General features: G+C 30.9%; 1 protein-coding gene across 1 annotated transcript in view; it reads left to right on the top strand.

Annotated features, from left to right (window-relative positions):
• The window catches only part of LOC145840779 (extracellular matrix organizing protein FRAS1-like), a 49,386-nt gene extending 41,780 nt beyond the window's left edge, over positions 1–7,606 (top strand). Inside the window, exons 62-78 of the mRNA XM_082948109.1 lie at positions 64–275; positions 468–624; positions 695–813; positions 933–1,037; positions 1,112–1,282; positions 1,361–1,534; positions 1,711–1,826; positions 1,969–2,188; positions 2,321–2,495; positions 2,575–2,789; positions 2,974–3,124; positions 3,307–3,452; positions 3,522–3,760; positions 4,040–4,203; positions 4,399–4,604; positions 4,798–4,974; positions 5,964–7,606. Of these exons, the coding sequence (XP_082804235.1) occupies positions 64–275; positions 468–624; positions 695–813; positions 933–1,037; positions 1,112–1,282; positions 1,361–1,534; positions 1,711–1,826; positions 1,969–2,188; positions 2,321–2,495; positions 2,575–2,789; positions 2,974–3,124; positions 3,307–3,452; positions 3,522–3,760; positions 4,040–4,203; positions 4,399–4,604; positions 4,798–4,974; positions 5,964–6,632 (3,416 nt within the window). The 3' untranslated portion in view covers positions 6,633–7,606. The remainder of the gene's footprint in view (positions 1–63; positions 276–467; positions 625–694; positions 814–932; positions 1,038–1,111; positions 1,283–1,360; positions 1,535–1,710; positions 1,827–1,968; positions 2,189–2,320; positions 2,496–2,574; positions 2,790–2,973; positions 3,125–3,306; positions 3,453–3,521; positions 3,761–4,039; positions 4,204–4,398; positions 4,605–4,797; positions 4,975–5,963) is intronic.
• The last annotated feature ends 5,727 nt before the right edge of the window (positions 7,607–13,333 follow it).

Genomic DNA, 13,333 nt, shown 5'->3' with positions numbered 1-13,333 from the left:
AATAGTTTTATTAACAGTGATTTAAAAGTGTAAAATAATTTAAAAAATTGTTTAAAAACTTAGTTCCGACGATGGAGTTTACACTGGATCAAGTTGAAGTAAAAGAATCAGTGGGATTCGTTTCTTTGGAAGTGCGAAGGAGTGGTGACCTAAATGACGAGTCCTCCGTAATCTGCTACACTAGACAAGGTAACAACGGTGCTAACGCTGAAGACGATTTCGTTGAAAGACCGAAAACGGAATTCTCTCGAATTATTTTCCACAAAGGCCAATCGGTCAGTTTTTGTATTTTTTATAAAAGTTGAAATGTTTAATAAATATAAGTTAAATAATGTTTATTTATATTAATAATGTACAAGAAATTATTAAAGTCAAACGGCGCAATAAGAAACAGTATAAAAAGCTACAATTGAGTATGAAACATATTTTATAAAATACCTTAAAAATTAAGTTTGTTTTTTTGTTAGATGGCGTATTGCAACGTCACCATTGTGAATGACGTCATCCACGAAGCAGACGAAGCGTTAAACGTTGTGCTCGCTAACGCTCACGGAAGTCAAAAATCAAGCGCTCTGGTCGGACCGCGCGATCGAGTGACGGTAACCATTACAAACAAGGAAGATGGTGCGTTTGAATGCAACTTTCAGTTCAAATAATTTTACTTATAAAATTTAATGAAATAATAATATACCAGCCCCGACTTTGCAATTCGCCAAGACGGAATACTTTGTGAGAGAACCTGTTTCAGTTGAAGAGATGAGAAAAGTTGTTGTCAGGGTTGTTAGAACTGGTGATGTCAGCAAAATAAGCAAGGTTAGATTGTTTTCATTCTTTCTTTTATGTTCAAAGTATAAAAAATAAAGATATTTTACAGCAAAAAATCTAATCAATTTCATAACATCTTTTTTAACTTTTGAAAAATACGTTTACAGGCTCGTTGTAGCACAAGAGATGGTTCAGCAAAGTCTGGTTCTGATTATGAACCTAGAAGCAAAATCGTCCGCTTTTTGCCCGGCGTTAAAGAAATGAACTTTGAGGTAATAGTCTGAAAATATATTTTATAAATAAATAATCAATCTATTTTTATTTTTATTTAACTTTATTACTTTAGGTCAACATAATGTCTAACGAGCGAACGGAATTCCACAACATGAAGTTTCTCATAGTAATCGGTCCGAATGAGCCCATAAACGCTGTTCTAGGACAAGTTTCGCAAACTACGGTTGTCATCGTAGACAAAAACACCGAAGGCAGCCTGATCTTACCTCTACCTCCGACTCTGGTTCGTTATCACAAATATGTTTATACATCACCATTTGCAAGAATTTTTTTTTTAAATTTGTTTCTTTTTTTCTGACAGGTTTCGCTCATGGATTACGACGATGTGAAATCGGCCAGCAAAAGCGATCCTGCTCCGGGGTATCCTCTCGTATGCGTGACTCCTTGCGATCCCAAACATCCCGAGTTCGCGGATACGCAGAGTCTGTGCGAGGAAGCCAACATCAATGTGACGTCAATTAAATTTGCTTGGGAGGTCAGTATGTGATTTTGATTTAATTTGAACTAAAAAATGACTTAAAAAGTACATACAAACCATAAAATTGTTAAATTGTATTTAAAATAGATAAAGAATAGTGCTTAAAACAGAAATGTGAAATACATGAAAAATTGTAGTAACAAACTAACAAACATTATAAATTTGAATTGTAGGTCGCAATGCCCACAGATGAGACTGACGGCATTCCACCATTTGAAAAGGTAACAGACGTGACACCATTCACGAGTGTAGACACTAAAGTTTTGGACAGCATATACTTTGGCAGAAGGTAATTTTAAATATTCAATAATTAGTTAATAAGGAGCATCTAATACAAGACTAATACTTCTTAATTTTTTAACAGTTTAGGTCTTATTAAAACTGAAAAATTGCCGTCAAGGGCATTAAAATTAAAAAAAAACCATTAATAGGTTTAATGTGAGATGCGTGGCAATGGTTGTGGACTGGGTTACGAACACTCCGGGTACGACCCTGACCAGCAACGTCGTCAAGATTGGTACCGACGGCGGTTTGTGCAGCAACTCGATCGAGTCGGGGTCCGACCGCAATTTCCACGGGCAAAGCTCAATAGCCAGTCTGGAGTACATCAGCCCGACAAAGAAAGAACACGGAAACACTCTTCACATATCTGTTAGTTGTACAAAAGTTACTCGTGTTAAAAAAAAGGATTTGTTATAAAAATTATTTTTTTAGTTGTCTGAAATAGTTTATATTTTTACAACTTCATTTTGCAATGCAAACAATTCAATTTTTTTAATGTAGGTTAAAATACCACATCAAGACGGCCGTTTGCCACTGATATCAACAATGCCTTTTAGCAACCTGAACAGATTATTATCAAGATCAATTGATAGACACCAACACGTTTGCTCCAACCTCATGTATTCGGACAGTGGCCTCAAAAACAAAACTAAACTGGAAAAGCGAGTCGGCTCAAGTCAGTTCAAGTTCAACTTATTTAAAACAAAATTCCCAACTTCATTTATTTAAACTAACTGAAACTTAAATTAAAAAAGGTTTGGGATTTATTTCAACGACCGACTATTCAAAGCTGACTTTCGGTCCCGGGTACGACAAGCCGTACCAGTTTGATCCGACGGTGCGAGAGCAAAAGACGATAGACTTGTACAAGTACCTGAACCTGAAGAGCTGCGTGTGGGAATTTGATACTTACTACCACATGAACGAGCTGATAGATCATTGCGGCGGCAAAGTGACAACTGACTATCAGGTTAATTGAAATAGAAAACCGACACTTGAATTTTTAATTATTTTTATGTTTAACAAACATTTAAACACCTTAGTTTTTTTTTCAACTTGTCAGTTTAGTTTCTCATCTTTATCAAGCCATGAAACTTTTGTGAAAACAGTCTGACAAGAAAAATTTAATTTTCATTTAACCTCCTCACGCACAGTTGAGGGACACGGCGGAGTCGCAGGTGACGGTGACCGTGCCGCTGTACATGTCGTACGTGTACGTGACCGCGCCCAGGGGCTGGGGCGCCGTGGACCACAGGACCACCATGCAGGTCAACTTCCGCTACGAAAACGTGCTGTGGAAGTCGGGTGAGTTGAAGGCTGTTGTTTTTTTTAAATTACACGTTACGCTTCATTGAGAAGGTTTCATTGTAACTGTACAATTATGAGGCTAAGTATAGGTGAATTTTGTCGAGAAAACTACAAAAACAACAACTAAGATAGTTTTATTGCTTATAAAGTATGAATCGTAAAGACTTTTTTTTTGCCAGGAATACAAACTGACGGAGTTCTTTCCGGGCAAATTCACGTTTCTCGAATAAAGATAAGAGACGACGGCAAACTCATTATTCAATTCAGAACAAAAGCAAAGTTCAGAGGTCTTTTTGTGACCGAGCACCGAACCTTTGCCGAGCAGGTGAGACGCAATCTATTTTTAACTTTCATTTATTTACGAACTTTACCAACAACCTCTTGTTTTCAACAGAAGTCCAAAGTGGTGCCCCCGGAAGGCATGAACATCGGCTTCACGCTACAAAACGTCTGGTCGGAGCGCACGTTCGACGGGCCGCGGCAGACGTGGGAGGCGGTGAGCACTTACAGCAGGAAGGACTACAGCGGGGCGTACCACATCGACCTGCTGCCCTGCACCGTCGCGCCCACGCAAAAGTACAACCAGGTGGATGAGAATCAGGAAGTGCAGTGCACTGCGTTCGCGCCTTTCAGGTATCGCTTGATTTTGTTAATACTGAAGAGTTGCCAGAATTTAAAAAAAAAATGGTAGTTAACATTGTTGGATAAGCAGTTTTTTTTTTTTAATTTAAATGTTAGGCTTGAGTAATTACGTGACCACTTGCTGATATAAATGTGGCTGCTATTCTGCAGAGGTTTTTTAATTAGTAGATGAAACTATTTTTTTGAACAATTTTAAGTTGCTTGAAGTATTAAAATTAAAAAAAAAAAATTGCATAGCAAGCTTTTTTGTTTACAACGAAAACGTTTTAGGTTCGACATTCCAATTGACATCCAGCAAACGAATCGTCCGGTTCCCGTGGTGTACACGCTTCAAACCAAGTTCCAGTTGTGCAACAACGACCAACTGTTCATGCAAAACCCCAACAACGAGAAAACCGACGTCAACTACGACTATAAAGGCGCTTTCACTAAAGGTAAGCATTATAACATTTTCAGCATCTAGAAGTATTTAATAAATTATCATTAGCACTTATTTAAACCTTATCTCAATAAAATTTAAATGTATAGTTATGTTTCTTTAAGCACCTTAACTAAAGGTTGGGGGTTTAAAGTGATAAAAAATTATTTTTTGAACTTGGCTGTAAAACTTTATAAACCTATTCTTGCAGGGCAAACAATTTACGGCAGAGTGCTTTGGAACCCCGACCAGGATTTGAAAGGGGCGTACCGGCTGTACCTGGACAAGGTGTACTTGTGCACGGGAAGGGACGGCTACATACCGACGTTCGACCCGACCGGAGACACTTACGGCGGGGAGGCGGAGTACGGGTGCATCGAGCCGAGCAAGAAGCTCAAGCACAGATTCCTCCTTCTTGTGAGTAATTTGTTTGAAGTTTTAACTTAGTAGTTTGGTTTCAATTGCAAGTTCGAATTGAAAACTTGAATCTAAACTTCCGTTTTTTGTCTTTACTATTTTCCTTTTTTCATGTTTTCATTAAACTGGTTTCAATACAAACTGTTAAAAATTGAAAACTCAAAAAATTTATTTGGTTGAAAATTTTACGCAGGACCGTTCGAATAGGGGCGCCGAACAGCGGCACTTCCACGACATCCCGTTCGAGGCCTACTTTGCTTCCGACAAAGCCGAGTTTTCGGCCATGTCGCACATGCCGGGGGTCGACGGCTTCTTCATGAACGTGGACGCGCTGTACAAAGTTGAAGCGGGCCACCAGTGGTACATGCAAGTAAGTTGTTCGAGCTAATAAAGCTTTGCGGTTTACAATGGCAAAACTGTCTATAAATAACTTCTATATAGTCAAATCTAATTTATGGTGAACAAATTTGGTTATTTTTATCTTCAAAAGCAATATTTCATTGAACGTTATATTGCAAAAGCGTATAAGTAAAAGATAAAACGGTCACGAACTTAACCTCAAATAATAGTTGTCACCGCATTTAATTTATCTTGGTAAAGTTTGTAGTTTAAACCAAGCAAGTTCTTTTCTTAAGTTTTGCTTGTTTGCCATCAAACAAACTTCGCATCTTTCAAGTTTTTTATATTATGACGCAAAAATTTAAATCATGTTATAAAATTAGTAGTTTTTTACAATCTACTATAGCGGTTTTGCAGCTACAAAAACAAAGTTTTAATAAAAGTCGGTTTAACAAAAAAGATTGAAGCGCGAACTTAATTTTCTTTTCAAGTTGTTATTCAAACCTTGCTAGATATTGCTTTTACTTTGCTATTTTGATTACATAAGCAATTAGCATAGTTATTCTGAAATTAAACACACCATGATTTTGTCTAATGAGGCCTGTTAACTGGAAACTCAAAGCTGCCATGTGTTTGTGTTAAAAATAGGCTTTGCTAATTATTACAAAAAATTAGATTAACCTCTTGCCTCATTGTTAGCAGTGAATTCATAAATTGTATCGTGTTTTTTTTATGCGGATACTTTTACTAATTTTTACATTAGCGTAATTGAGTTTTGTGTTAAAGGTCCCAACGTGCACATCAATCAAACTTTGCCATCTCAGTAAACGTATATAATATTTTTTATTTATTTTTAAAGCACTTGGTTATATTTTGAGTGTTAATTTAAGCTGTAATACTCTTTAATAAAATCAATAAATTAAAGTTTGATAATATTTTATTTTATTCAAACTAGTTGCATTTTCAAACTATCACATTGTTGATATTATATCTAAATATTAATAAATTTTCTCACAACAGGTGATGTACGTGATCGGTCCAGAAGATTCTACACCGAGGTACCGCAGGTCGGCCATGCTCCGAGTCGGCCACCACGGGCGCCGCCACAAGAGGGCGGCAAACGGTCAGCTTCCCAACCAACCGAGGAACGGCACCAACATCCACTTCCTGCGCATCGACGAATCGCAGCTGGGGACTCCCCTGACCGCGCCCGCCATTGCCGCCATCTCCCTAGTCAGCCTCCTGGCCGTCATGGCAACCGTGTGCCTGACCACGTGGTGCGCGGCAAGAAGGAGGAGGAGGCGCAAGTGCCCAGGGGAAGAGGAGGAGCGCAGCAACGCAATGATTATGACGTCACACGTGCAGGTGAAGGCGTGCAAGGTTTACCAGGAGGAAGAGGAGGGGTCGCCGCTGCTGATGAGAAAGAAGCGGAGGAACGTCAGCGCCAACTTGTACAGCGCGGCAGCGGAGGAGAAGTGCAAGGTGAGGGTCAGCAACAGCTTCAGCTGCGACCCGCCCCAGCAACTGCGCGCGCCCCTGGTCACCCCCACCAACACGCTGCCCTACAACAACAGCAACAGGAAGATGGAAAACTCCCGAACTTGCAACATCAAGATCGTGGACAACTTGCACGGGGGAAGCGGGGGAAAGAAGGGCTGCCGCGAAGACGATTCGGGCACCGAAGTGTAAACCCTCAAGTTTTTCTCACTTCTTTTCTTAATTGAGCCGAGTTCGCTGGTTTGAACTGTTGATATGTATAGTTGGAGAATCGAGTCCTAACTTGCCATTTTTGTAAACGTCTGTATATGTGTTTTTGCGCTATCTAACTTTGTGTGTTGTATTGAGCAAATGAAAATAAAAGCGTTTAAAATTTGAAAAAACGTTCAAGAAGGGTTTTGAAACACGTATCTTTGTTGCTGGAATAGAATTTTTTTTTACTAAAAAATTATAAGTTTCTACCTCGTAGCTTTGTTAAGGGGCAACGCCTTATATGGCGCTGCTTTAGTTGTGTAAATCTTGCTCATTAGTGTCTACTTATGGTTGTGTGGTAAGATTTTTTGAAAGAGCTCTTGATTTGAGAACTAAACATTTCGAAATTGTGTCTTTTTTAACATTAATTGTCATTTTGTATCGTTTTCAGCATAACATTAATAAGTATTTTAGTTCTTATTATTTAGGTTTTTTTTTAACAAATATTTATAGTTGTCCAAATTTTAAAAGTTATATTTATTTTAGCCCTTTTGTTTTACGTCCCTCTTGTTTTGTTACTTAAAAATGTATTATCTTAATGCAAATTCAAACGACTTGCCTAAGTTTATGGCTCCATGACACAGACCTCAAAAGAGGTGTTTAAAAAGTTCAGGTGTTCCTCGGAGTTTGTTGGTTTACTCAGGTATAATTGATGTATTTCTTTTTCGACAAACGTTATACATTTTGTTTTTACTTTTTTATTAATCCTTTAGACAAAATAACTTTGACTACTTGAACGATATTATACTTGTGTAACTTTTTATGTTTTTAATTTTTCTTTGATACTTCTGTAAACGAAGCCTGAAATTTAGAAATACTTGATTTTAAATTTTTTAAATGCCATTTATTTTCCTCAAAAGTAGGTATTTTGACTCTGACTTTGTTTATCGAAATCAGATGTATGTAATAAATAGAGTAACAAAACGTTTGTTGTTTGTATATATTAAATCTTAAATATTTAAAATCTGTTTTTTTGTCTATAGTAGTAATTAAATTTTATTATTGTGTCAAATTTTTAATAAAAAAAACTTTTTAAATGTACTAAACTAGTTTTCAACTTCTAAATTTTTTTACCAAAAAAAAATTATCAATTACTTTAAGTTAAATTTGTATATAAAAATTAAGATCTAAATTGTTTTGAAAATATTACTAATGGTAGTTTAATATTGTGAAACAAATATTAATACTATCTTACAACTACTTAAATATTTATTTCATTAAAAAGAAGTAGTTTTAGTCATAACTTGACTAAGTGCGTAAAAATTTTATGTAAGACTAGGAAAAATAATATTTCTAAAAGTATTCTAAAAATTAAAAAAATCATTATCCTACAAAATTTAATTATAATCATAACTAAGATAACATAAGATAAAGTTACTCTTTCCTAAAAGAAAATAACAGAACTCTACCAAAAAAGGTTGCCGCCAATTGAAATTATAATTTTGTCTGGTGTAATTAAACTATTTCAGTTGTATAAAATCAATCTATTGTAATGACCCATAAAATGACAAACTTAAATCGATCATAGAATTTATCAGTATAACATTAAAATACATTATTTTAAGAAATGTAGATAATCAAAACTATTTCAAAACAACAAGAAAATGAGTAAGATTTTATGCCAAAATTTTTATCAAGACTTGTTTTGGTAAGTACGAAATGTAACCTTTATATAAACTTAAACAATTTAAAGAACTCTAAAATCTTCAAAAGATTATTAAATAAACTTTTATAACATATAGTTTTCTAATAGTTGGTTTAAAAATATATATTTTTGTAAAGAAGGTTTATATACAAAACTTATGTAATAAAACTGTTGAATGGTAAGATCACTGTAATTAATTTAGCTTTGTAGTTTAAAAAAAATTTTTGCTTGTTAACTAATAAAGCTAATTTAGAACTTCTAAACGATATTAGGTCTTCATAAAAAACATCGTACTTAATTTAAAACAACTACAGCTTTTAATGTTAAATTATTTTAAAAAAAAACTTGATTATTATTTAATATACTTTTCAAACTTTAATCTTTAGAATAATAAATATAAGTAATTTAAATAAAAGGCACGTATTATTAGTTTAAGTATGGTTTATTATAAAAGGACTTTCAAAGATATATTTTAAACTCTTATTTTGAATAAAAAAATTAAACCGAGCTTAGTTTTTTTGATGATCTTTTATCAATCAAATATTGCTTATATTTTCAATTGTTATAATACTTACTTTCATATTAAAAAAAATCTTATATGTTAAAAAGTAGTTTCAAAAATTATTACATAAATGGTATCAGTTTTCTTTTTATAAACCTACTCCTTTTTTCTTTTTTTTTTAATCATGTATGTACGGTACATTTTTCTATTTATTTTGTTTTTTATTGCAGAGCTGAACTAAACCCTAAAACTAGCAAAGTTTTTATACTAAAAGGATTGACACTTGACAGTAGAGATACTAAATGATACTTTCCTAATTTTATCTCGATACTTCTAATTTTTTTTTATAACTTCAAAAGTTAAGGACGGTATCGACATAAACAGGATCTTACTTATATTTATTATGGACTAAAATTAATATTTGCAAGTAAAAATCTACTTTAAGTGTAAAAATAGTTAGAATGAATAATAACTATTCTAGTAGCTGAGAACTGTAAACTATTCTAAAACAACATAAAAGTTTAAAGATGCTTTCATGTATTGAAAGTTTAGTTATTTTTTAGTGTTAAAAAACAGACTCTTGATTTGTAATTATAACTTTAGTATTAAAACATCAGGTTCACTTTACTTGCACTATTTTAGCTTTATCATTAAAATTTTGCTATAATAATTTGTATTCAAGGACGTTTTAATTGTTTGAGCTTAACTTTTTAAATTGTGTTCAATTTTTGAGATAAAAAAGTTTTTTTTCTTTTGCTGTTTATGAAAAAGTTTAAGTAATCTCTAACAATTTTTATTAAAGACCCGAGTAAAAGTACTTACTACATAGCTTATCTTAATATCTTTAAAAAACATTTATTTAAACTTCACTTTCTGAAATTATTTATACATCTTTAAACAGTTTTTATATAACTTAACTTAAAGTAAAATTTAAACTTAAAGAGCAAATGTGTTTTTTATCTATATCTTTTTACTGTAGTTTTTTTTTTGTTAAAAAAAAACTTAAAATAGTTGAAAACGTTAAAATAACTAAAATATCAACAAAACTATTTGAAAAGTAATCTTGATTATACAAACGTTATTCAAAAATCTAGTTCACATGCTTTATATCACATTAAAAAAAAGAATAGTTTTTTGTTTTATAAAATAGAAGTGTTTACTAAAGTTCTTAAAAGGATGAACAAAAAATTTATGATAAATAGTTACAATTAACAATAAGTTAAAATTATAGAAAAAATTGTATTAAAAGCTGTTAGTTACATGCATTGTTGTTGTAGAAAAAAAAAACTGAATTCTTGCTGATTTTGACAACATATTGTCAGCAAATAAATAAAAATTCAGTAAACTAAAAAAGTCCAATCAAAAAAACATTTAATTTTTTTTAACTTGTGTCTTACTTTTTTTTTTTTGAAACAGTCATATAAACATGAAAAGTAGCAATGTTTTGATAATTGTTATAAAAAAATTTATTGTAGCATAAAAATTACTTTATTTTGTTTTGTAGTTAAGGGGCTTGGTTTGACTGGTTTTGTAGAACTTTTGCAACCCCGAAAAATAAGACAAAATTATGAAAAAAAAGCTTAGGTTGTTTACTAAAACGTTGTTTAACTATATACTTTACATTGTTAATAGATTTAATTGTGTTTTTTTGTTGATTTTTAAAACTATAAATGGTGAGTTTATAAGTTGTAAAAATTAAGAAACATTCACGATGTGCTTGTGCACTATTACCTTTCAGCTAAAATAAATTTTGAATTAAAACTTAACTGTGGTGTTAACTTGAATATATATTTTGAAAGAGCTTATTGTCAAAGGATTTTTTTTTAAGTTGCTTTGAGTTTTTAATTTAAAACTCTTACATTAGAAATAAATTATGATTTTTCACTGTTTATGGACAAGAAAAGAAAACCCTACTACAAATATATTCTATGTAAATTAATTAAGCTTATTTACACTTTTTTGATTATACAACATAAATTTATATGAAGAAAAAAACTTTTTTTAGTTTTAATTATATAGCAATTAAAAATTAGATCATATCAAAGTATATTCCCAAAGTCTTTTTGTTTTCATCATAACAAAAGCTACTACTATTCATTGTATCAATGTTATGTTCTTATAGTTTACTACAAACTGATTATGTCACTTTAACTAATAGATCGCAACGTAAAAATCAAAAGCTTTTAAGGTTCTTCTAAAAACTTTGACTAACTAAAACTATTTTATGTTTCTACGTCATTTAATTCTACTATTAAAGTTTAATGCTGAAACATTTTTAAAGGGCCAATCAATTAATCAAATAAATTAGACTACATAAAACTAGTAAAATTTATTAACAAAATATATTTAAATGTAATTAAAATTAAAACTTAAATTTAATAGAAAAGTTTAAAAAAAAGTTAAGTGACACTCGATAATATTTTTATAAACTATAAACATTTTAAAACTATAAGTGATTAATATTTAATTTATAAGCATATAGTCTAGTTTTTATTACTATTTCTTACTTCAAAGGCAACTTTTTATAGAGTAAAAAAAGTTAACATACTGTCTGTATCACTTAAAGAAACAAAATATATTTATATTCTAAACCTTTATTGAAATTAATTGAATAAAAAAAAAGACATTATCAATAGTTTAATATTAATTTTATACTACATACTTATATTTTTTAAAATAAAGTTTTACTTCACTAAAACAATAGATAATTACTTCACTTTCTAAAGTTTGTTATTAAAAGCTACTACAGAAAACAGTCCAATAACAAACAAAATGAGTACTACCCCACTTAAAAAAGTCTACCCAGACGCCTGTTGTAGTTTTAACCTTAGTAGACAAAATTTAGTAAGTTTTAAATAAGTGTTTTTTAAACTACTACTAATGTTCCTAAGAGCTACAAAGCTTTTTTACTAGTATAAAAGAAGTGTCATATATGTTAAAACTTATCTTATAAGCTTTTAAAACGAACCTAAAACAAGTTACAAAAAATTATATTTATACTAATAAAATTTAGTCTCCTAATTTAAACGGTCATCTTCATTTTTTACTTTAGCCATTATTTAATGCTTTTCAGTGGAAAAAAAATTCTGTTTTTAATTTTTACTTACAAAAAAATACTATTAGTTTTATTAAGCGCGAGTTTTTTAATTATCTAAATATCAATTTTTTATTTATAAATAATTTTTGTATGTAAAAGTTTGTTCCATATTTTGGTATCAAAATAAACTATAAATTTTAAGAAAGAAATAGACAAAAAATCGTTACTTTGTTTTCCATATTTAAAATTTTTGAAACAAGATAAATGTTTGTATGATTTTTATTAGTTATATATATATTAAGTTGTATAAAATTATAAAATAATATTGTATTTTGTAAGTTATTGGATAAATCTGTTAGTTAAATCTATTATTTTGTATTGTTTATTTAAAAGCGAAAACATATTTTATATAACATAAAAATGTATACTACTATGATTAATAACTAATTAAAATGATTTTAAAAATAATAAAAACTTGTTATTAAAAAGTCAGAAACTTGTCTTAAAGTTATAAAAAGTGAGTTTGGTTGCATTAAAAAAAAATCACAACTTCTAATTTTTAAAAATAAAATGTTACCTACTTAAAAGTTTAATTGTTTAACTTAACTTTATTAAGCCGTTTAAAAAAATAAATAGAAACGATCATTTTTTATTTAAAGAATTAAAAGTTAAATTTAAATCTGAATAACTAAAATAACTTTTTGGCATTAATTAACTATAATAATACTTTGAAGAAAATAAAAAAGCTTTAAGTTTTTACTTAAAAAAAACATCAAATATTTTGGGCAGTATTTTTTGTTATTTAAGCTTATTGTATGTTAATTACTAAAGTTTAATTGATAAAACAAAAGAAAGTTTAGAATTTCCAAAAAGATGTTACAAATGTACTGATTTAAAGATGACTAACTACTTGCTAAATAAAACAAAAAAAATCAACAGTTTATTAAGGTAAAAACATACATTAACTTTATCACTGTATAGTTACAATGTAGTATATACTTTTAAAAAAACTATACAAAACTTTCAATTCAGACATACATGTATGTAATTCTTTGCTTAAACCAGAGGTCGGCAAACTGGAGCCCGCGGGCTAGATGCGGCCTATAATGGGTAAAAGAGCGGGCCTTGAGGTTTTTTTATTTTAAATGCCGATGAATCATGCAGCCCATAAAGTAAACAACCCCGCAAGCATGCAAACTTAGCCCGCAAAAAAAATTAATGAAACTTATTAAGAAAAAATAACTTTTAGGTAAATTTTACGGAACATTTGTAACTTACACTAAAAATTTTGGGTTTGCTGTTAAAAGTAAAAACTAAAAATACGATTTATTATCTAAATTCGCACCGCGACCATCAAATGCCTCCCGTGCCGACCCCTGACTAAAACTGCGAGCTACATTTTTTTAATTTAAGTTACTACTTTACTAAAGACAAACTTTTGTTATATTAGTTTAAAG

The sequence above is a fragment of the Thalia democratica genome, chromosome 7, assembly GCF_965202585.1.
Source record: "Thalia democratica chromosome 7, ktThaDemo2.hap1.1, whole genome shotgun sequence".
Taxonomy (NCBI): Eukaryota; Metazoa; Chordata; class Thaliacea; order Salpida; family Salpidae; genus Thalia; species Thalia democratica.
Note: the sequence above shows the minus strand (reverse complement) of the source record. Positions and strands in the feature narration are given on the sequence as shown.